This window comes from Fundulus heteroclitus, chromosome 7, assembly GCF_011125445.2.
Source record: "Fundulus heteroclitus isolate FHET01 chromosome 7, MU-UCD_Fhet_4.1, whole genome shotgun sequence".
Classification (NCBI taxonomy): Eukaryota; Metazoa; Chordata; class Actinopteri; order Cyprinodontiformes; family Fundulidae; genus Fundulus; species Fundulus heteroclitus.
In genome coordinates, this window is record NC_046367.1 from 21,739,997 (window position 1) to 21,764,461 (window position 24,465).

The following is a 24,465-nucleotide window of genomic DNA, read 5'->3' on the forward strand; positions in this document are numbered from 1 at the left end:
GTGTATCTGGATTTCTTAGATGTGGATTTGAACTGAATGTCTCTGGTATAAAGCAAAAGGAGCAGAACAGTTATGTTTGGCAGTGCAAGTGAAGGTGGCAATGGTACTATTTGTGGTACAATTGCATTTACAGTGGCTTAAATGGGGTTAAATATCTTGTTTATTGGACAGTAAAACCATACCTCGGGTTCTTCATTATTCCACTCACTGCCTGTTAGTCCGGGGGCGAAAACAAGAACTGAGTGCAACTGTGGCTCAAAGGGTAGCACCAAACTCCTTTCGTACTTGTGACATGAACTGAGACAAGATCTCCTGGGGAAGACCATAGAGATGGAAAACATGCTTCACCAGCAGGTCAGTTTTCTTCAAGGAATGTGAGAAGCTTTCTCAAGGGAATCAAGTGGCAAGGCTTGAAGAAATGGTTGATGATAATTAGGATGGTCATGAAGCATTTGGAGATAGATAAGCTAGTGACAAAGTGCTAAGCAAAATGGGACCAGGGACATTTGAGAGTAGCCAAGGATTGAAAAAGGTAACTAGGATGTTGGTTATGGGTCTTATTTCTAGCACAGATATGGCAAGAAAGTATGTATTCTTTCACATATTTATTAAGGGTTGGACAACAGAAGGCAGGCCTGACCAGGGTAATGGTGCAGCTGATGCCAGAGTGGCAGGGAAACTTGACAGTGTGCGACCAATGGATGAGGTGAAGCTGGACAGAGGTAGGCACAAAAATGCAGTTGGGAGGGACAGTAGCTGGGTCAGGCTCTGAAAGTTGAGCTTGAAGAACGTGGTCACGGATCTCCCAGGTAAGGGACAAAACAACACATAAGGAAGGAAAAATCATCTTCTTTGTTGGAAGAGGACTGTCTGGACAAAGCATCTGACTTAGTATTTTTAGAAACTGGTTTGAAGGGCAGAACTTAGGTTGAAACGAGAGAACAAAAGAGACTATCGAGATTGGCACGGGTTGAAACATTTGGCTTCCTGCAGAGATGGTTCTCTAGTTGGTTCCGGATATAATGGGGTGTTCAGCTCCCTCTAGCCAATGATGCCACTCTGCAAAGGAAAGTTTACTGCAAGTAGTTCTCAGTCACCTACATCACAATTTTTCTCAGAGGAGGTTACATGACGAGACAAAAAGCTGCACAGATTATCAGCTCCAGCTATTTGTAAAAGAACAGCTCCTACACCAGTATCACAAGCATTAACTTCCATATTGAACCATCTATCAAGACCTGGCTAGGTCGTTGTGTAGTCTGCAGCTGGAAGCCATGCCCACACCAGGATCATGATAAGCATTACAAATGTTCACTACCCAATGAAGCTTACAATATTTCAGGTTTTTTTTGTAAACGTGACTATTTGTGTGTAATGAGATATATGTGTCAGTGATAAGGATTTGCATAAACAGGAGGCGGCAGCTTGGGGTCTTTTTGGGATGAGTAAAAACACACATAACACATACCCAACGTTGTCATCTTGTCCTTGAAGGTAGTCATTGATGCTGTTGACCAGATAGTAGAACAGGCGCCCATAGATGGATTTAGCAAGCTGGTCCCTATACTGCTCTGCCATCTCTACAGTGTGCCGTCTAGTAATCATATCACCTGAAACAAACAGGACCGTAAAACACCATTGCTGACACTATTTCTAGCTTGTGAAGTGTTTTCTTCAAATTATATTTAAATAAGGGTGTACATATGTTGAAAATGCAGTAAAAGTAAAAGTTTAGAATAATTACACAGAGAAATTTAAACTTTGTTTTTGTGTAAACTTTGAAGATTATGGCTTACAGTTAAAGAAAACCAGAAATAATTTTCAAAATTACTGAAGACCAATAAAAAAACATTAAAAGAGAAATGTTATCCTATGGTGTCGGAGCCAGCAAAATTATATAGATGACTCCTGACTTGACAGTTGCTCAGCAAACAGTCATAGACTCTTGCCACACGTAAGGTATGTAACAAATGCTTTTTGCAGATGAAGCTGTATATTCAGAGTGCTGTATTAAAGCATTTATTGGAAAGTTGGGCAGATATGTGGAGGATCACATGTGGCGCCCATGATCCTCGGAAAAAAAGCACGTAAAACAGAGATAACCACAGCCTTGAGAGGATTGGGAAGTGAAGTCCCTGTGAGTGTTGGAGTCAGAGCTTCAAGAGTCACCACACACGTACATATCCAGGAAGGCTGCAACTGTCACATTGCTTGTGGAAAGCCACTCCTGTTAAAGCATCTTATCTTGGCTGTAGGGAAAAGGGACTGGACTGTTGCTCAATGGTCCAAAATTCTCTTTGTATATCAAGGTAAATTTTGGATTTGATTTGGAAATCAATGTCCCGGAATCCGGAGGAAGAGTGGAGAGGCTCAAAATCCAAGCTGCTTGAAGTCCAGTTTGAAGTATTTACTGTCAGTGATGACTTACGGAGTGATATCATCTGCTGGTGCTGGCTCACTTTGTTAAGTGCAAAGTTAGTGCAGCTATCTACCAGGATATTTTAGACCACTACATTCTTCCTTCTGCTGACCAGCTTTATGGAGATACTGATTTAATTTTCCACCAAGAGCTGGTACCTGCCCATACTGCCAAGTACAAATGCTTGGTTTAATCACCATGGTAGCCCAGTGATTAATTAGCCAGCAAACTCAACTGGCCTAAACCCAATAGAGAAACTATGGGGTATTGACAATATGAAAAGGAGAAATACCTAACCCAAAAATGCAGACAAACATGAAAGACACTGAAAGCAACCTGGGCTTGCTGGAAATCTTAGCAGAGTTATAGGCTGATTGCCTCCATCTGCACTGATGCAGTATTTCATGCAAAAGGAGCTCCGAAGGTTCTGAATACACACTGTTTAGTGTAAAACTTTAAGTATACCAATACTTCTTTATTAAATTTTTTTTTATCTTCAGAAATATAGAAATTTTTAAAGAATTATATATATATATATATATATATATATATATATATATATATATATATATATATATATATATATATATTATTATCAGAAAGCCATGAGCATCAAGATTAACAGAAATATATATCTGAAATCAATCACACTGTATAATGAATCTATCATAAGGTTCACTTTTTCAATTACATTACTGAACCAAAATACCTTTTTTAATAATGTTCAAATTTATTAAGATGAACCTCTATTATTCACAACATTATCAACTGCAAATTGAATTGTTAGACTAAGCCATTTATCATCAACCTTATATCATAAATGAGCCACACTATGAAATTACCAGCATTCTGTAAATATGTGTTTAAATAACCTCATTCTTGAATGGTTTTAGCATCTTTATTGAACAACTGATGTGTTTTTTAATTGAGGTACTGACTGTAAAATAAAATAAAATAAAATAAAATAAAATAAAATACAGTACTGCGTATATTAAATTGTGAAGAGCGGCTGTATAGATTAAGTTTAAAGTTAAGTTTTGAATAAAGACACATACGTATAATTGTGCTGTGATTTTTTTGTGTGTGTTTACATCAGAATTACATTTATATCAGATAATTACGTAGTGATCTTTGGGACTTTGGTTTTGGATTTTGTTTTATTTTAGCATTGGTTCTGCACATGTGTTCCTTGTGTATTATATCAGCCATTTCCTCAGTTCAACTTCAGTTCCTTGCCTTGCCTTCCAGCTGCACCCTGTTTCTAATCATCATCCACCTGCTTCTTGTTCAGTAATCAACCCTCCAGCTTAAATGTCTCTCATGCTCTTAGTCAGATCCTCCTTTTACTCACAGCAGCATGTTTCCTTGTCTTCCTTTTGTGATGTATTTTCTTTTTGGTTTCCCTGAGAGCAGTTTCACAAAACCAAGATAGCAGATTAAGCTGGGAATTTCCAGATATCCCTGCTGATTTAAGCCTTGGCTCGATTTCACAAAAGCAGTAGCACTTAAGTTACCATGTCAATTTATTCTGTGCAGCTAGCCTGCTCCAGACCAGGCAAACAGTGAGATTTAATAAATCCTGGTACCTCATCTGCTTCGTCAATGGTCACACCGATCAGAAACCAATTTGTTTTGTCAGTGATTCCCTGTTCTTATGTGTGTGTGTTTTGGTATTTTTTTTAATCAACCTGCATTAAAATACCCTTGATGCATGTTAAAATTCATTCAAATAACATTATGATGGTAGTCTATACTATTTATAACTTTTATAATCGTCCATGTGGGCATTGTTGGTGTTCAGTTGTGTTTTATAGGTCTTCTGTTGCTCTAAGTTTAACAGAAATGCCTTTTTATATTATTGTATGTGTTGAGGGGATTAGTGAAATGGTGATAAAGAACCAAATGCGTTATCAATAAAGTCCAGTGTTACAGCATTTTCCATGAATTTTCCATTAACCATAAGGATGTTTACGTTATTTAACATCTTTTATAATGGTAAGGTCATCTAGTTTTCTACTAGGTATCCTTCATTGCCTTCTTTGAATTTGTTTTAGATTATTTTTTTAAACACGATGCTTGTATTAATTATTAATACCAGTACTAAAATCTGATATGAGGAGAACATGGTTTTGCTAAGGCTGTCTGCTGGAAAAAAAAAGGTTTCAGCTCTCTTCCACTTTTCTTTCAGGAGTTATGGGTCATATAATCTGATAGGTGGCGGAAAATGGTCTAACACCGGTTTGCCATAAAAGTAGCTCCAAACAAATGTGTCTCCCTTTTATAATAGCAGTGGTGTTTCTTTTTCCGCATATGATCTCCTTCAATTCCTCTCAAAGCTCCATCAAAAGAGGTTGCTCCTTTAGTTTGAAGTGTGGCACACACTACTTATCCATCGTAGCATCAGTGAATCTGTGATCAACCTCATGATCTTTTGAAGAAAACAGCGGAGGACGCATTGATCACACAAGGTCAAGCCTTAGCTTTGCCTCTTATATTTCTAAATTCTGTTTTTGTGAAACAGCCCTCTGGATTTTAGTATTTGAAGGATTTTCTTTATTAAGACTGTTTAGTTTTACCTGCCTCTTCGCTACATTTTGGTTCTGTTCTACACCATTTCATAAAATACGTTGTACTAAGTGCAACGGACTAAACTATAGTATCTAGCATAATTTTAAGGAAAAACAAACTACAGTTATTAAATATAATCTTTTATCTTAGACATCTTTAAATTGAAAGCAATATATGTGTGTTGGACAAAAGGTTAAACAGTTATTTCACTTGAGTCAATTGAAGCATGTATGCACACCAACCATGACTACTCACAGTTAAGGTAAGTAATCGGGCTCATCTTTATACCTATACTCTCTGAGTGCGTAAAATCAAAGTCAAATTCCTTTCTTGTACACACTTTGTTTATGTTGCCAATAAATCGGATTCTGGCATATTCTCTTAATCCTGGATCATGCCGCTGGGATTTTAACACTCACCACCTACCTAAACCTTTTGCAAACAAATCAAGCATGTTTTACACAGCCAATTTCTAATGCTCGTGGCCCTTTTTTTAATTTTTTTTACATGCACGGCTTGCAAAACTGTATCACAGGCCCGTGAATGAGTCAGCGAAGTCTAACAGTTCTTTGGCAAGACGGTAGTTGCTAAAGACATTACTTTCAGACACTCCGTAAATAATATTTCAAGATTTTCTAATAAAAGTATTTCTAAATCAAATGAAACAGGTTCATGACAATGGGAGATAAAAATGTAAGATGATTTTCATTCAACCAAGATAACAAAGGCATCTAAGAAAAGTTAGAGCGTATATGCAAAATCCACTTTTTTTTAGCCCTTAAATACATTTTGTTGTGTTCTTGGAATCTCCAGGAATGCAGACAATTAGAAATTAGTCTCTCCAGATACTGTGGAGATAATTTTAGATTCTGTTTGAGTCCTATTTTTCAAGCTGTTCAATTTTCTCTATTATCTATGAATTTTTTTGTGCAATTATTTCACATTATTTGCTGCTGAACTGCTAAACAAACAGTGTTGGATGTCACAGCATTAGAAGACACCGTTAATTATTTGGTAATGGAGTAATCTGACTAATTACTTTTCACATTTTGTGAATGCCGTTACATTACTTACAATATAACAGTGTATTACTACAGCTCCATCAATTAAAGCGGCTTTAATGAGCAAACTCTTTGCTCTGTGAGAGCTTTCCTTCTAGTGCAGGAGAAAAGCGGACCTTGTGGAGGATGGGGAAAGGGGCGTTAGATAAAGCCAAACATGATTGGCTGAGGAGGCTTAAGTTGGGCGTGTGTTCACCAAGCAATGCGCACACACAGAGTAGAGCAAGAGACTATGTTATGCTTGCTCAAGTCAAAGGCAAAAATAAGCAGGATAGATAGTTAAATTAGAAATAATAGTTTGTTTGGAGTGTTGTTTGGATTTTTAACGGTCAAAAGTAGATCAGAGCTTACACCTTTTTGTGTGTTTGCAATTGAGTGCCTTAGTTTTGCACTAATTTGTCAGTAAAATTTACCCGAAGAGAAAAAAATTCGACTCAGAAATAGATACATTTGGGTCCCTCTCTAAATATTACATTTTACCAGATTTTCTGTGTGGTATAGTGGTATTTTTTCTAAATTTATAATCACACAATTACTTGAAGTACATTCTGTCTGTCTGTTGTCTGGAATGATGGGATCCCTGTTTAATTTAACTACAAAGTGTATTTTATTTTGCTATTGAAAAGAATAGTTTAGAATATTATTGCTATACACATTTCATAGCCAGCTATAGCCTTGTTCATGCGCAACAATCATAAAATTCCACAACAGCTTGTTTTATTGTTCTTTTTTTATAATTGATAGGTGTCTTGACTGTTGACTAGGGATGTGTTAAAAATTTATTTTTCAATTATGAATTGATTCTCATATTAATTCCTAAAAATGTATTAATATGACCAAAGATGGATTAAAAAAAAATCCCTAAGAACTTAAATGTGCGAGCCAGCATTACTTTTAAACGAGTCTGCGTAGTCCGTGCTGACATGCACGTGCAGAACTCAATTTTTACTACCGCATATGCGTACATGGTGTCACACTATAAATTGCTCGGCGGCAAGAAGTCTTCTCATTGAACTGTTTTATATGTGACACTGAGGTTGATGCACTGAGCTGTTCCAAGCAGGCGGTCGTAAGGACACGCGGCATCACAGTCACTCTCTCTCTGTGTACTGACAGATGTATGATGGATGCCAGCTGGAAAATAAACGTCTCTACGTTCTCAACTAGCTTAGCTAATTAAACATTTTACCATCTCTTCCCTTAATTCGTCCAACTGGGATAAAAGTGTGTAAATTGTAGGAATTTGTCACAAGAAATGTAGGAAACAGGTACGGTCGACTATGAAGGTAAAAGGTCTGTGGTCAGCATACTATGCGGCTCAGTCTGCACACAACACGCCCAAGTATGTGGGAGCGGTAATATTGTGTCTTTATCAGTAAAGCACACCGAGAGCCGACTTTAGCTTTAACAATCGTGTTAGTCTGTTTAAGTTCTTCTTCTGCTCTGAGATCTCAGCAGGACCGAAACAAAACAGTACCAATCTCCACCTACTGGTTGGAAGCATGGACACAACAGGCATCACAGGAGCCTTCACACTCTATTCTGAGAGATGAATTTTCGATGTCATATTTTTAATAACGCACCAGGTTAGTGTCCAGATTTAGTGTCGCTTTTAGTTTAATAAAGTATTTTTGAATTGACTTGAATAGAAAAAGCAGCTGTAGATATTGCTGGTGTCCTCTGTTTCCTACCCTGGATCTGTTTGGGTATTCTGCCCCACAGCATGTTTGTGAAAGCAATTGTCTCAACATTCAGGAAGAAGGTTTCGTCCTTACACCCGTCATTAACTATCAGTACCTTATTAATTTGCTGTTACATGTTAATATTAAACTAGTATCAATATGTTGCAAAACTACACAGTCATGAAATCCAGGTAACAGCTAAACAATGTTTTTAATACCAGCACTCCAATTTAAGACCAGATTGGATCTAATCAAATTGAATCGTAAAGAAATGAAAAGCATTGATTCCAAATCTTGAGAATTGGAATTGAATCAATTATTGAAATTTTAATGGGTACCAAGCCCTACTCTTTACTGACTTGTCCCACAGCACTCTAACATGGTAAAGATTAGTGTACACTGTTTTCAGGTATTTAGTCAATTTAATGATCTATTTTATATTTGATAATGTAATTTAAAGTTCCAATAACAGGCAAAGTCAAGTAACTTGCCCAACACTGTAAATGAGGTCAAGGACCCATGTCTTACCACTTTTGTAAATCCAACATTTAAAAAAAAATTGCCTGTGATTTTGTAGTTGATGTTGAAGAATTGCAGACACTACAAGTGGACAAGTTAACATTTTCAGTTGTTGGGTGTTTTAATTAACCCACACAATTAATCACACTGTCTACTCAGCATACTACAAGAATGGCTCTGACTCATGGGGTGTCATGGGGTGGTTGACTGGCTTGTTTGGTTTTGCTTGAATATTTTTCAGCTCACTTGTACTTAAGCGAGGGTACCTGGTTTATCAGAAGAAAACAGGAAGAGCTCACACTACGGTCAACAAACAAACTATTTTAAAGATGTACTCTAGGTTTGTTCAGTGGGCAGGGTATCTCTTTGCATCAAAATAAAAGCCTGACTAAAGCATTGGGAAAGGTTGTGAGGTCAATACCTTTGATGTATTGAACGTCAGAGGTGAGCGCAGTGCTTAAGTCATTAGCAGACACCTGCAACAATCCAGCAACTGGGGAGAGGAAGAGAGAGAGGAAAAACATCAGGCAGAGAAAACAACATGATGAGAACCTGAAAAGCAATGGCATTAAACAATAATGGAGTATCTGGAAGGTAATGCTGATATCCTCCCAGGACCAAGTGTGCTCGAATGATGACGTCATGCTGACAGCACAACAAGCTGAACTCTCCTACAGCTGATTACTGCTCAACTGATGGGAAGAGCTGGCAGCGATTAGTCATCAGCGGACCTGTGAGCACAATCCATAAACAAGTGGCACAAAAGGGTGACGGCAAACCCAGAAACCCTCTGCTGACATCACCACCCATGACTTCACATCGCCCTGACAACAGCTTAGTCTTTCCCGTCTGGGCGATGACGATGTTGTTTACCACTTTGCAAAGGTTGGGGTTCACAGGAGCACATGGAATGAGCACATAATGATAAAGTGAAGCAGCAGCAACTGAGGCAACTGAGTCTGAGGCACACCCCAACAGAGTGGAGTGTGCCTCAGACTCACTCTTTCAGACAGTTTGTGAAACTTGTCTAGTCCTTAGCTATTTCTAAATCAGACATTCTTTGGGAAAAGTGAGAGCTGAGCAATGAGGGCAAGATAAAAAAGATGTGGAATCAGGATTTAGCTCCACCCGCCTCAGTGAAGTTGGAGTAAAAATCTGGAGCTGAGGTTCCAGCTGTGACGGAGGAACTGACCTCTGTCCAGCAGCTGCAGGTCAGAAGGGAAGGCTGAATCGGCGTCTGTGAGGGCAGTGAAACGTAGGTCCCCAATATGGAGAACAGCAGAAAGCAGCGTGAACACAGAGTCCACCTCCTAGATGAGAAAATGAAAGGAAGGAAAAAAGTGTGTAAATACAGAACATATATCCATCCATCCATTTTCCGAACCGCTTTATCCCTCATGGGGTCACGGGGGTTGCTGGTGCCTATCTCCAGCGTTCACTGGGCGAGAGGCGGGGTACACCCTGGACAGGTCGCCAGTCTACATTTAAGAATAATTCAAGATTTTATATAAGTTTAAAACACCATATTAGTTTTACAAAGTGTGATAAAACAAATTGATTTGGCAAAACAATTTTAGCTAAAAAAAATCTATTTCAAAACTACAATTTATTGCTACATTTCACTACTTGTTCCTGCAAAACATACAAAAAAGAACATGGTTTTAAATGTTTTTGCTAATGGTCTGCACTGACATTGTCATCTTTTTACTTTAGGGTTTCCGTAAAGTCCTGTTTGGTGTTTGTTTATTTTACTTTTTAATCAGTTACCCGTCTGATGCCTCATTCGAAAGGCTTCTTCAGTTCTGAAAATGAATCACACTAATGGTGCTACTGAAGTTTACTAATGGTCAATTAGGACATGAGAGTCACTACCTCCACCCTCTGTCAGCTCAATGTTGGGTCACTGTTTCTACACCAAAGGTTGGGTCAGATAAAAAAAAAAAAAACAAACAAAAAAAAACAAGGGTAGATGGCAATCTGCACATTTTGGACAGGAAAAATGTGCAATATGAGAAAGTCCTGAGAATAAGTCGGTTACGTTGACCACGAAAAACACACAGAACTGGTTTCAGCTTTTTTCCTCCTTACGCCTAATGTGCAGCATTGACTCGTCTTGCAAGGAGGTTTCGCTGCCATCTACACAATAAAATCAAAACACCTTACTTGTTGCCATCTTTAGGGACATGCTTGGATTGTCAGATGACAACGGACACAACTTTGAAGCAAATGGAGGAAGTGACTTGTGTGACCTAAATGGCTATATTAATGGGATTATGCTGATTACAATTTACAACTGAAGACGCCTTTGGGGTGAGAGGGGAAAACATCTTCAAGAAACAATTGAAGAAGCCCAGTTTCATTCGATTTGAGCATGGCCAGAGTTACAAACCCTGGAGAAAATGCACACCTTCAATGCTTTTGAAAAACATTATTGGATGTACAGCAAGAAATACACGAGGACACAGATTCCTAGACAACTTAGTTAATTTTAAGGCAAAATACAGAAAAGCTGTGTTTAGTTTAGGATTTTTTAATGCCTAAAATTAATATTGTTTAGTTAGCATTTTTTAGACCTTACAAGAATCATGCAATAACAAGTAAGAGTGGGATTGAGAACAAAGAGTTTTTTACACAAGTCTGCAATAGTGGCCATTTCGCCTGATGGGCGAGGACTTGAACCCAGGTCGCCAAAAAATACAGTTTTGGGAGACTGATTTAAGTGATATAAGTGAAAAAAGTTATCCAAACAAGGCCCAATACAATAGCTGGTAGGGCCATCTTTGACAGCAACAACTGCTATGAAGCGTTAACTTGTGATAACTGGCTATGACTCTTTTACATGACCCACGATGTTTGACTGTCAGTGTGATGTTTTTCTTCCTTGGAAGCTGTTAGTTTTACACAAGATGTAACTACATGCCTTATAAAAATGCCCACTTTTGTCTTGTGAGTCTAAAGAATGTTAAAGCTATATTGAACAATCTTTTTTCAGCTTCAAGCTCCGGGGATCATCTTATCTATTGGTTGTCCCACATGCCAGCCATTGTGACGCACTCTGCTAACGGATTTCTTATCTTATCTCATCTTACGAACACTGACCTAAACTGAGGGACGTAAGGCCTGCAGTGGTTCAGTTGTTCTGGGTTCCTTTGATACATCCTGGGTGAGTTGTAGTCACACTATTGGAGTAATTTTGGTACACAGGTGACTCCTGAAAAGGTTTGCCTCTGTTATGTTTTCAGCATCTATGGATAATGTGTGCTACGATGGGTCACTGGATTTCACTGCAGCTTTATAAACATTTTCACACTGACAGAAGACTTTGTTTCTTTTTGCGAATTTGTTTACATTGCGTTGCAACTAGAGACACGTGAGCCGACTTTACAAATATTACATTACATTGGTTTTTAAAAATTTCGTATTTCGTTAATATTCAGGCAAGGCTTTAATCATGCTTGGGCATGGATGGAGAAACTGAACCAACGATTTTGGTTAATCACTGATCCATAATGTAACAATAGGGGAGGATTTTGTTACATGCAGACAATTTCATTTAGAAAGCTTTTTTTCACCTAAATCATTATTTGAAAACTGTATTTGATATAGTTTTTTTTTCTATTAGAATTTGTCAGATGATTTAATTAAAAAAAAAGGTGAAGAACACGCAATACTGTTGAATTTCTTGAAACAGGAACAAGAGGAGAATCACAACTGCTGGATCACAACATGAAGCAATTTGCAAAAACAAGAGTGTCTGCTTCCTCTCTCCTTGCCTTTCTCCCCTGTCACTCTGGCCCTCACTATGTGCCCTTCAACAGAGGACGCCTCATGGAAAACCCCATTTTTACGGTTGCCTCTGACTCTCTGGGGGTGGGGTGTGGGTGCATGTCTGAGTTGGAGCGTGTGCGCTCATGAGTGTGTGTGAATATATTTCTCTGTGCGCGCTCTCTCAGGGCAGGATATTGGAGCTGATATCTCGGAGATAAACACGAGCATTAGTCTCTGTCTGACACTCTATACACAGAGCGACTCCCACCTCCCCCCCTTTCCCTCATGTGCACGGAGGAGAAGAAGAAGAGAGAGGCAGAGCACAGAGGCGCTATAAGGAGCGTTAATGACGATTGACCCTTGCGTCTGGACTGGGAGTCGTCTCTTGATGAGAGCTTAGACAGAGACCAATGGGTGGTCCATCACTTCTACCAACACTTCCCCACCCCCCTCTTCTCTACCTTGCAGTCTTATCCTGTTGGATGGTAGTGTCCAGTGATAACACCACCGTCCGTTGCTGTATTCCTCCATCCCTTATGTCATGCCAGCGTGTATTGGCTGCTGCTGGATTAAAGGGTGAGATGATGGTCACCCACTGCTGATAAATGCTAAATGGGTATCTAAGAATAGAAGCTGATAAAGGTCTGGGAACACAGCTAGTGGCGCACAGGACAAACTGAAACTATGCACGCTAAAGGCACACTACATTAAGTTTTCTTTGCATTTAGAAACACATTTCAGATTATTGCATAGATGCTGAAGTACGTTTTGCATGAGGTGCCTGGAAACAGAGGTTTTCAGTGTCATCCGATCTACCAACTATTCAGTTTTGTGTGGGTAATCATTGTTTAAACATTGGCCTCATTAGTCTATTTAGTATACCACAAATGATTGTTGTTTGGTAATTTTTTCAGTCTTAAAGGTTAAATTAGTTGATAGGACAGATTGACCAAAAGTCAGTTTTCAACCTGAGAGCCTTTACTCCTCCTGGACTATGAAACACAAACAAAATTTCTGTCACACCTACGAAACATGCAGTAATATCTCTGCTCCAAATCATGCAGCATTCAGATTCGTTGCACACAACATATGCACTAAGTAGTCTGTTAAATGTGAAATATTTCTGTTATGTCTAACACAGCCATGCACCAGAGACTTAACAGCTGCCCAGCAGAAACCCTACAGGAAGGAGGATACTCAACAAATGTTCAGAGCTGAAAAACCTTGCACTAAATATTGAATATTGAATGCTGTGTGGCATATAAATGAAAAATTGAGCGGAAGGCAAAAGTGGTTTAGAAAAAAGTGCACATACAACAGGGATGGCCACTGCTTTTTGGTGTCCCAAAATTTCTGTATGAAAAGTCCTTTATTGGGTAATATAAAATAGATATATTTTTTTAACCTATAAGACAAAATAAACAGAAACTGGGGCTTGAAATGTATACCTCTCATATAACATACTGTATGAGTTTCACTTGTTCACGTGAAGCACTGAAATAAACTTCTCATTTATATTTATGGAGATGCACTTGTTATGGACTTATGTGAAATTTGCACTTTCACTGTATGATTCACCAGTAGGTTGCAACATTTGACCAAACAGAACTTGCAGATCTATAACCTGTTTATTGAAGCCCAGGGCTCGCAGGGCTTGTTTCACTGCAGCCAGATGCTCCCTGCTCTGGGCAGACGCTGAGGCTACAGGAGGGCTCTCTCCTGGGGTTGCTCCAGTAAGATACCTGGTGATGGAAAGATGGAAGGGGGTAACATTAATCAATGCTTTGACAATCACAAAAAAGGCTGAATGAAAATTTTGACATAGTTAGTAGAAACTAAATATTTATGACAAAAGTATAAACTATTGCCAGAGGGTGTTTTCATCAATGTTTTAAACCTGTAGAGCTGCATAATGCATGTTGGGGATTAAAATTGGACAGTATTTTAAAGGTTTCAAAATTTCATCCAGGTTTTACATCCCTCCAGTTGTGTTCCCAAGATCGCAATATTGATTTATCTCTCGTTATTGCTGTTTTAATGTATTATTAATATTGTACAACAGCATACCTATGAGCCAGAACATTATTAAGATAAATGGCACTCTTGTCCTCGGGGGAAAGGCCTTCAGCCATCAGGTAGAAGATTTGGAAGTTATGCTGCTGAGGCGGCAGGTGAACCAGACGGGTCTTCTCCAGCATGTAGGCGTACACGTGAGCTTAAACATAAGACACTCAAGTCAGTTCAAATAACTCTGACCATTAATGATAAAAGCACTTATAATAATTACAATTGTAGTTTTTAATAATGGCAGGTATTAAGTGGTTACATCTAATGAGGTACAAAGAAAAAAAAATCGGGCATAAAAGCAGCAACATTTTAGAAGGATTATTTAGCTACTGCTGCCTCCTGGTGGTGATTCACAGCTAATGGCAATATTATTTCAAAAGGAAATGTATGAAGTGTCTTGAAAAGAGATCTATCATTTGCATTTCCCTACATTCAGTGCTGAAATGTCAAGTCCAATTAATTTGAATGAAATGTGACACAGCAACACAAAGAAGTCCATTATTGTAAAGTGGAAAGAAAATAACACACAAATATAAAGCAGGCTTTTGAACATGCATCTCTCAGCTTTTCTCATCCGTACATTTTGCCCATGTGTTTAAAAATAGCTCAAAATCCATCATATTAGGTGGAGAGTGTCTGTAAAGATACATTTCTAGTCTTGTAATACATATTCCATTGGTTTAGGCCTGGTCAGTGACTAGGAATGAACCTCTGCTCCACGCTCAAATCTCTTGCAGCCTCTAACAGTGCATGGGTTGTGGGAAACGGCAAAGAAGACCTATTATAGCTTTCCTTCAAAAGCTATAAGATGAAAAGTTGCTTTCAACTCATCATTCTTCCATGAAGGCCAAATTTGTCACCACAGTTGCTTCTCTGCATGTTCTTCTTGCCCATTCTGTTTAGGTGGACCGCTGTGTCTTCATACGTCTGTAGTTGTGCCATAATGTTTACATTTTCATCTGATGGGTTGAAAAGTGCTCAGGGATTTCAAGGCTATTGTTTTGTAAAATAACCCTGCTTCAGATTTATGAAAACAATGTTATCACTGACTTGTTTCCCTTGGTCTTTTGATGTTGTTTGTTCTCTAGCAAACCTGTCAGACCTTCGCAGAACAGATGTATGAGAAACGCCTTTATCGTGCCACAATGGGGGAAATTCGGGGGTGACAGTGGCCAAAATAGATAGACAGAGTTGCACACTGGCAATATGAATAAGAAGCTAATTTAAAGTCAAGTTCTAAAGCAAAAGAGAATGAATGTATCAGGAAGGCATAAAATAAAACATTGTGCAATTAATAATATGGCAAAATGGATTCTATTGACTGATTAGGCAAATCCTGACTATCACTGGCTGTTATTTAGTTTTAAAGTAAAAATACAGATGCATGCTACACTTTTCGGATTTTAACTTGCAAAAAAGCCATGCATCATTTTCCTTCCAATTCACAACTATGCAATACTTTGTGATGGTATTTCATGGAAAAATGTAATAAAACAACTTGCAAAAAAACAAACTGCAAACAGCAACAATAATAGTGTGCTTAAAAATTGTTTTGAAATGTAGGGAGTTAGCAAAGAAAGACTTATGTAAATGTTTAGAAGAACTAAGGTAAAATGTCAAAATGCTTAAGAATGAAATGTAATCTGGATTGATACAAATTGTCTTATAAATAAACAGAATTTGTTAAAAAAGACATTGAATTATTTATTTCAGATTCAGTGCTTAACAGGCAGATGTGCATGTTGCGTTACCTCTAAGTATCGTCCTTTCTTTTTCACAGAACTGGACAGTCAGCAGCTTGATAAAACGGCTTGAGTTGCTGTTCCTTGGGGTCTTTGCATGACCAAAGGCTTCCAGAATACAGTTTACCTGTGTGTATATATAACCAAATGGCTCATGTTAAGCTTTATAGTACCTTGCAGTCTAAAAGAAAGCAGAACACACTTTACAAAAAAAGAAAATGTCTTTTTTTTAGAGGGGGGAAAAAGAACCATTGCCTCAATTCCTCTTTTGAACCACTAGATGTCAGTGCCAATCTATGTTGAGTCTTATCATTTCGTGTCCCAGAATGAAAAGGTTGACCCAGATATTGTCTACAATCTACATAACAATGACTTCATCAGAAAAGCTCACACTCTGATTACACTGTGATTTCCTTTTAATCATTCCCTGAGCAAAAGGAGAATGTTGAGTTATGTACCGAGAATATGAACCTCAACAACTAACCATGCTTGGTGTCAAGCTTAAGGATTAATTTACTGTTGAATAGTTATACTAATGACATAGTATGTTTTGTTTTCTGCTCAGTCTATTTTAGGAAATGATTCACGTGTCCCTTAAGAATTTATACTGACATCAATGAGTACAAAAGCTTCAGCTATGCACATAACAAGCGTCTATCATGCTGAGAATAAAAACGGCATGCAAAAACATGTTGCATGCAAAGTATGTGTATATATATATATATATATATATATATATATATATATATATATATATATATATATATATATATATATATATATATATAAATAAAACACTGACTAACAGCATGCAAACACAGCGGGCAGGCAGGGGGCACAGAGGGATTCATGTGTTTGTCAGGGAAAACCACTGAAAAGAAATATGACATACAAAAGTCGTATCAAGGACACGACTATCATCATTGCATGTTCCTGAATCATGCAAATCTACAGAGAACCCCTCGTTTGACTAACTATACATACGTCTTGCAGACAGACACATTCAGACTTACGTGTTTCATTCTGGGCTCTAACCCAAAGCCTTTGGGGTTGGAGCGAGCTGTCAAGTGTCTCACAATGTGCTTACATGCCTCAGTTTTCCCAGAACCACTCTCACCGCTGAAATGACACAAACAGACAATGTTCAGTTCAAGTCTTTCATGCAGTGCTGAACAAAAGTATTCATAGGCCTTGAATTCGTCCACACCGTGTGTCATTAAAGTTACAAACCTCAATGATTGTTTTGAGATCTTACGTGATAGAAGACAAAGTGGAGCTTGATTGCGAAAAAGGAAGAAAACCCAAAATGTTGGGAAAACCCCAAAATAAAATCCAATGCAGCAAACCGCCTTCAGACTCCACCTGTGCCTAATTTAAAGTCAGTGTAAACCGAGCTGTTGTATGAATGCCTCAGATATTTGTTACACTATTAACAAATAGCACCATGAAGACCAAAGCACACAGCAGACCGGTGGAGAGTTGTGGAGATTTTAAAGCAGGGTCAAGTTATCAGACAGAAACCCAAGCTTTGAACATCTTAAAGAGCACTGTTCAGTACATTCCCCTAAAATGGAAAAATTATACATACATCTGCAAACTGCAAACCTACCAAAACATGGCCTCCACCTTCACTGGTGGGATGAACAGGTAGAGTATTTTTTTTCTTTTTTTGCTGACATGCTATACCTATTTCTGAAAAGTAAACCCTGCGCATCACCCTGAAAACAACAAACAGCTGCATAAAACATGGTGGTGGCTGCATCATGCTGTGGGGATGTTTATCTTTAGCCGGGACCTCAGCTCGTCAGAATTGATGGGAAGAAAAAAAAAAAAAAAAAAGAATTGATGGGAAGATGGATAAGGCTAAGTAAATAGAAAGTCTGAAAGACACCCAGTTAGAGGTTAGCAGCCAATGTTACAATCAACTTATTTAGATTAAAGCGCATTCCAGTGTTAGAATGACCCACTCAGAGTCCAGACTTAAACCCAAGTGAGAATCTGACGAATTGTTTAAACATGCTTTTTTCCCATTTTTCTAAACCTGGTCCACCACAAGAGGCATTTTCAAACACGAGAAAAGGCCCAAATTCTCCCCGTGTGCATCTCTGAAGACTAGGTGTGAGACGTTAATCTTCTGGGTGACGTCTTCTCTCCCCTGTGTGAAAATGTATCCACCCGCCTGACCTCTCCTCCCCTCAGGGACCCCCACCCATTACTGTTCTCAACCTCTGAGTGGTGACTTTTTGCACCAAGGATGCCTGTTAATTTTTTGTTGACTGGACATCAAGGCTGACATAAGGCTCCCCTACACTACATGCTCTGATACTCACTGACACGCAGCGAGATGAGACAAGCATAGTAACACCCAGCAGATGGCTTGAGAAGGTCAGAAGCCCTCACTAAAGACCACAGCGTGCTTTCTGTGTGCTGTATGGAAGTGTGTATGTGCTACGCTACTTTTCAAAGTCCAAAGGTCTTTCTGCTATCTTTTCATTTAACAGTTTTTATTAGATTTTAGGGGCAGTTTGTTAGAGCACTTGCCTCTGGAGGGTTCTGGGCCATCGATTGCCTGTAAAAGCAGAGGTGTGTACATGTGTGTACTTTGGCATATACGTGTGTCAGGCAACAAGCAGATCCACCCACGGCCCAACAGAAAGCCCATCCAAAGGTGAAACCGGAGAAGGAGTGCAAGAAGTGCAAGGAAGGGATTGAGGAAATGTGTGCACATGTGCGAGCACAGCACAATGTCACTGTGGATGTGTTTGTGTGTGTAAGTGAGATGGATAGCCTGTGGCCAGGGCACATTAACTCTCTGCCAGACTGGTTACGACTCAGTGGGAATGTCACTGGAGAGCCGGAACAGGATTTAATTGCAATCAGGGTGCCACGTCGGTCCAGTCGAGGACAAAGAGCACAACTCTGCAACCCTTGGAGCAAGCATCCATCTCTGGGCGAACACTGAACAGGTCTACAGCTTGGTTTGGGCTCAGAGCTATTAATCTTTCTGGAAGTGTTTAACAGGTGTGCGGCTGAGGGGAGTGGGCAAACCACGTGGGCAACTTGGCAATTATTTCCACCGTTGTTTAGCTGTAAAAATGTCCCACCAGTTCCAGTCTCCCGTAGAATGCCTTGTGAAAGTACTTACACCTCCTGAACCTTTTCACATCTTCTCAGATTACAACGACCAAACCTAAATGTATTTTGTTAGGATTTTACGTTCGTAATCGGCACACATAACTCTGTAGTGAAAGAATACTTGCTCTCCAAATTTCTTCGCAAATAAAAATCTGAAAAGTGTGGCACGCATGTGTAATCTTTTTGAATAATCCAAACTGAATTCCAATGAAACCAAATCCCTTGACTTGCAAGGCGTGATTGCTGATGTCACCATGTTTCATGCTAGGAATGGTGTGTTATGTGTAAACTGACTGCTACCACTCTTTTTGTCTCAAGCATCAACTAACTTGAACATTTCGACTTAAAGATTCCAGTTTTTTGATGAAATGACTATTTTCACACTTTTTGACTTCTCAGTGATCCTCAGATACACTAATGCAACTGAGTGGTAATCTACATCAACTGTAAAGGGACTGCTATCTGTCTTTTTGTCACAAACATGAATCTCATCAGATGCTGAAGACTATTTGCATACCATACCACCCAACCTTTATTTATAAAGCACTTTATAAAAAACAAAGGTCAACAAAGTGCTATGCATACAACTGGAAATAAAAGTAAAACACAGACAAGTTAAAATAGAAAAAAATAAGATGGTTACAAACTGTTCATATAGTTAAAATTAATTAAAACTAATTACAAATAATTAAAAAAATAGAATCAACCTCTCAGGATTTGTAAGTTGCTTCTGCAAACAGGTGTGTTTCAAGAAAAGTCTTAAACTCTGAAAGAGCGGAGGCCTGCCTGTGGAGCCGCTACAGTGAAGGAACGATCTCCTCCTAGTTTCTGCTTGGATTTAGGGACAATAAGAAGCTAGGGGAGCAGGCAGGCTTATGGGAGAACTTTAAAATGGATCCTAAAATGTACCGGTAACAAATGAAGAGAATTCAGAATGGGGATAATCTGCTCAGACCTTCTTGTTCCAGTTAAAAGTCGCGCTGCAATATTTAGCAAATTTTGCAGGCGCCTGATGGATGTCTCACTACCCCTAAGATATAGTGAGTTACAGTAATCCAGTTTAGATTTAACAAATGCATGACTCACTGTTTCAAAAAGCTTCCATGGTATGAATGGCTTTACTTAGCTAGCTGCCTCAAATTAAAAAAAGCTCTATTTAACAACGCCCTAATCTGGCTTTCAAATTTAAGCTCAGCATCTATCTTAAATCCCAGATTTGTGGTAGCTGGCCTAACACATTGTGCCAGAGAACTGAGATCTATGTTGGAGATGTCAGATGTGCCACCAAAATCCATCACCTCTGTTTTTTGCTCTTTCAAATGTCAAAAATTGGAAGCCATCCAGGACTTTATATCATTAGATACATTTGAAAAATGTATCTAATGAGAAGCCCTTAGATATTTTTTTTAAAGAGGGAGATAAACCTGGGAGTCACACTTTAAGCTTTTCAGGAAGTGCTGTTGGTGCAATCAAAGAGAAAAAAAAGTGTGAAAATGTGTCTTGTTGTGTCTTCATGTCATGTGTAATATACTGTATGTGCATTCTGAGTCGGTGTCTCACAAAATTTCACTTTGGTGACAATGACAATAAAGAGTCTTGATTCTGTTTTTTTCTGAGAAAAAAAAAAACAGCGTTTGGGGTGTAGAATTGCATTTTGGTTTCATTTGACCTTGACACCTTCTTCCACATATTTGCTATTCATATATTTACCGTCCATGCCTTGTGACTGTGACATCCTTTAAACTGGAATTTTTATGGCTATTTTTTTCAACAATGGCTTTCTTGAAAACCTTCTAAAAAGGCCAGATTTGCAGAGTGCATGGGTCATATCTAATTATCCCACCTGCACAGCTCTTCCAGAGTGGTGGGTTTGCTGCTGTGGCATACTCATTCCATTGTTAAGTGATTGAATAAATAAATCTCCCTTGATTTTCAAAGCTTGGGCTGATGTTTTATAACCTAACCCAGCTTTAACATTTCCACAACTTTACATCTGACCCGTCTCCCATGCTCCTTTGTCTTCACTAGTGTTCTTTGACAAACCTTACACTGCAGGCAAACTTTGAAACTGCGAGAAGGCGGGGTCGTTGCATAGAATGGATTGGCACGTGTACCTCAGGACGAAACATTGTGGCCGTCTCTCCTGCTGCATCATGTGGTACGCTCTCTCAGCTGAGGAGAAGATGTGAGGCGGCAGAGAAGAGCAAAGACGACCGGTGGAGCTCACGTACAACTGACTCACCTGAGAAACAGACGGAGGCCTTACATAAGATGGACACACAACCAAGCAAGAGATCAGTTTTCAATGAGACAGAGAAACCATACTGGGTCTCGTTCAAAGAGAAGGTGTGGTTTACCACTCTAAGTAACCAAGGAACTACAGTTTAGCCAAACCTGAAAGTCCAAATTCAAACATTTATTCCAGATTTAGATTTTGGATTTAGCATCAGGCTGCCTTGGTCGTACTAAATGGAGAGCAGATGTAAAATCCCTGCCCCGAGTCTGCAGTGGTGTGGGACTGTTGTAATGCTGACTGCAGAACAAGGGATGGAGGGGGTTTTGCACCATGACACCAGAGAGGTTGACAGATGGCCAGCATAGCACACATGTAGGGACATATGTCCTTCTCACATTGGCTCCTCTCTGCTCCTCTCCACTCCTCCACACAGCCACACGTCTGGTTGGACTAAGACCGGACAGAGGCTGGAATGGGGCAGCCAGAGAGGGATGAAGATAATTACTCTTCCTCCTCCCTTCGGCCATTTCTCAGCCCGAACATTTACCTGTCATCATTTTAGCTTTTTCAAAATGAGATATCTTCTTTTCAAAGACACACACACACACACACACACACACAAATGCAGTCGTTTTTACTGTTGTTGTGGAAAAGGTAATGAATGAGCATTTTAAATAACTTTCGCACTGGGTTGTGTTGTTGTTTGATTTCTCTTTCTGCTGTATAAGCGTTTATTGCCTTGTGAAGAGAAACTGTAACCGAGTCTGTTTGAGTCTAGGAATGGCTGTTTGTGTGTGTTTTCTCTGGCTAATGCAGAGTCAGCCTTACGATGTGGATCGCTAACAGGAAGACTGCATTATTTATCAACTACAAGGTCCATTTCATCCCCCGGCCTCCCTGCGTTTTATGCAGGAAACTCATTTTCTTTATAGGGTGATTTCATGGCTATAATACAAAGCTCATCTAATGCAAATGTGTCTGTTTGAGAAAGCATGTCTTTATTCATCCCCCTCTGAATCCAAACATCCCAATAGATAACAACAACCTTGTACTGTAAATGTATCCAGGTAATTTAAATGTTCACTTACCAAAGTGGAATAGATGGGGAGCTCTTTGTTTGGATTGATGAGTAGAAGAATGTGTCCGATGTAAGTCTAAATGTGAGCAGGAAAAGACATTTGAGTAGTTAGCAAACAAACAAGATGTACTTTATTCCTCATTGCAAAGAAACTCAATAAACATTGATGGTTAAAGAGAAGTGTCCTAGGAAACTTCAATCATTTTAGGTGAGTTGTTTGGATCAAGTAGCTATTTTTGTAATTGCATTTCAAATATTGTAAATCTTGTAAAGACCAGGGATCTCATTTATACAACTTTAGGTGGAATCCATACTAAAATTGAACATATGCCAAGAAAAAGGAAATGGCGTATGCCAAAGAAAATCTGATTTATAAAACATTGTGCACACGCACCAGCACACTATTTGCCTTTAAATATCAGATATCAGATCCACCAGGATCTGCCTCATGTTCTGCCTTCTAAACGCCCACATTCAACCATAAATGGTCAATGCAAAGCACCTCATGAATGTTAATGTGGATTAAAAATAGTTCAGCTTATTGTTTTTTTTTTTCATGGTGAGATAACAACTACGGAGAAAAAAAACAAAAACTGTGATTAATCCTCTCCACTTTATTTATATAGCACATTTAACAACAGAAAAAGTTTCCAATGTGCTGTACATAACAAAGAAAATAAACTAAAAAGGACACAGGGGACCGCACAACTACGCGGTGTTAAAGGCCAAAGAATAAAAGTGGGTCTTAAGACGAGACTTTAAACACTCCACTGTGGAGGCTGTTCGTATATGGAGGGACAAAGTATTCCAAAGTCTGGGGCCAACTACAGAAAAGGCTCAGTCCCATCTTGTTTTAAGCCTCATCTTAAAATCAATTCTAAAACAAACAGGGAGCCAGTGTAGAGACACAAGAATTGGTGTAATATGTTGATGTTTTCTGGTCCTCGTTAAAAGACGAGCCGCTTCATTTTGGACTAACTGCAGACGGGAGAGAGCTCGTTGTTATGCATAGTTATGTCATCACCGCAAGCATGAGCAACACAAGGGCTTTAAATGCTTATGATGAAGTTGATCTAGTCTGATATGGAGTGAAATTGAACATCTGAGAGGAATAATTGTGCAGTTTGGCTGCAATTCACCATTTCACCATCGCCAATTTCCCCAAGTCGCCAAAATGAGCATCTGCCTGGGTCAGAGTTGCCGTGAGGACCGCACATTTTCCTGTCAGGTTTTTTTAATAGATCCCAACTTTTCCTTGGAAAGTGACGTACACACGTTTCAGGCCTCATTTAGTTCGCACACATTTTAAATAAATGAGACCCCAGGTCAGTTATATTTTCCTCTTCATTTCCTTTTCAGTAATAATCAGAATACCCAGGAAAAATAACATTTAACATTTAAACAAAATAATAAAACTAAAAAAGAAGGCAGTCAGAGGATTCCATTATCGTCATCCTCATCTTCATCTTATTTACATTTTTATAAATGCTTCATTTATCAAAAAACAGTATGGAAATTTAAGCACTCTGTTGGTCTTAAGAAAGTCACTTTTGCAAATATGATGTTTCAATTGTGTACAAAGAAAACGGAAAACAAATGTTAATCATAAGTGACCTGATAAAGAATCCGGATCAACTACCCTCCAGGTAAACCTGAGTCATTATGAACAGAAGAAACAGCTACCTTATTCTGAACCTTTCCTCTAAACAACTAACCCCCTGTCTCTCATGAAACCCCAAGAGGAGCTTTTTAGCCCAGCTGCTGCCTGCTAAAGTGCTACTTATGCTAATATTCAATAACATGCTGATCTGTCCTCGAGACAGGGCTCAAGGTTAATGGCTTGAACAAATATCCCATTGTTTGTAGACATGAGGCAATGTTTCTTTGTGGTTTTTTTTCTTAAAAAGTAAAATTAATGAAACATATAGAAATTTTTATTACAAATTTAACCATTGGCAGGTTCGTTGATTACACATCCCTTCTTGAAGTGTTGTGTCTTTCCAGGGGGTGAGTGAAGGACAGGTCTTTTTGTGCTGGCAGACGCCAGTGACCACTCATGAAACCCCCCCTTTTCTGATCACCCTGCTGGGAGCATATGGAATATCCTGTCTTTGTTCTCTCCCTTTTCTGTCCGTCATTTCTCTGCTCTGTTCCCCTGTGTCCGAATGCACTCTGCCACATAACTGAAGA

The 24,465-nt window shown here is 39.0% G+C and overlaps 1 protein-coding gene across 1 annotated transcript in view; it reads right to left on the reverse strand.

The window, feature by feature from the left end:
• The window catches only part of myo16 (myosin XVI), a 94,372-nt gene that overhangs the window by 18,386 nt on the left and 51,521 nt on the right, over positions 1-24,465 (reverse strand). Inside the window, exons 12-20 of the mRNA XM_036139749.1 lie at positions 22,286-22,351; positions 21,076-21,203; positions 16,840-16,945; positions 15,836-15,953; positions 14,085-14,232; positions 13,642-13,759; positions 9,442-9,559; positions 8,671-8,742; positions 1,469-1,610 (exon numbers count right to left, since the gene is read on the reverse strand). Coding sequence (XP_035995642.1) covers positions 1,469-1,610; positions 8,671-8,742; positions 9,442-9,559; positions 13,642-13,759; positions 14,085-14,232; positions 15,836-15,953; positions 16,840-16,945; positions 21,076-21,203; positions 22,286-22,351 — 1,016 coding nt within the window. The remainder of the gene's footprint in view (positions 1-1,468; positions 1,611-8,670; positions 8,743-9,441; positions 9,560-13,641; positions 13,760-14,084; positions 14,233-15,835; positions 15,954-16,839; positions 16,946-21,075; positions 21,204-22,285; positions 22,352-24,465) is intronic.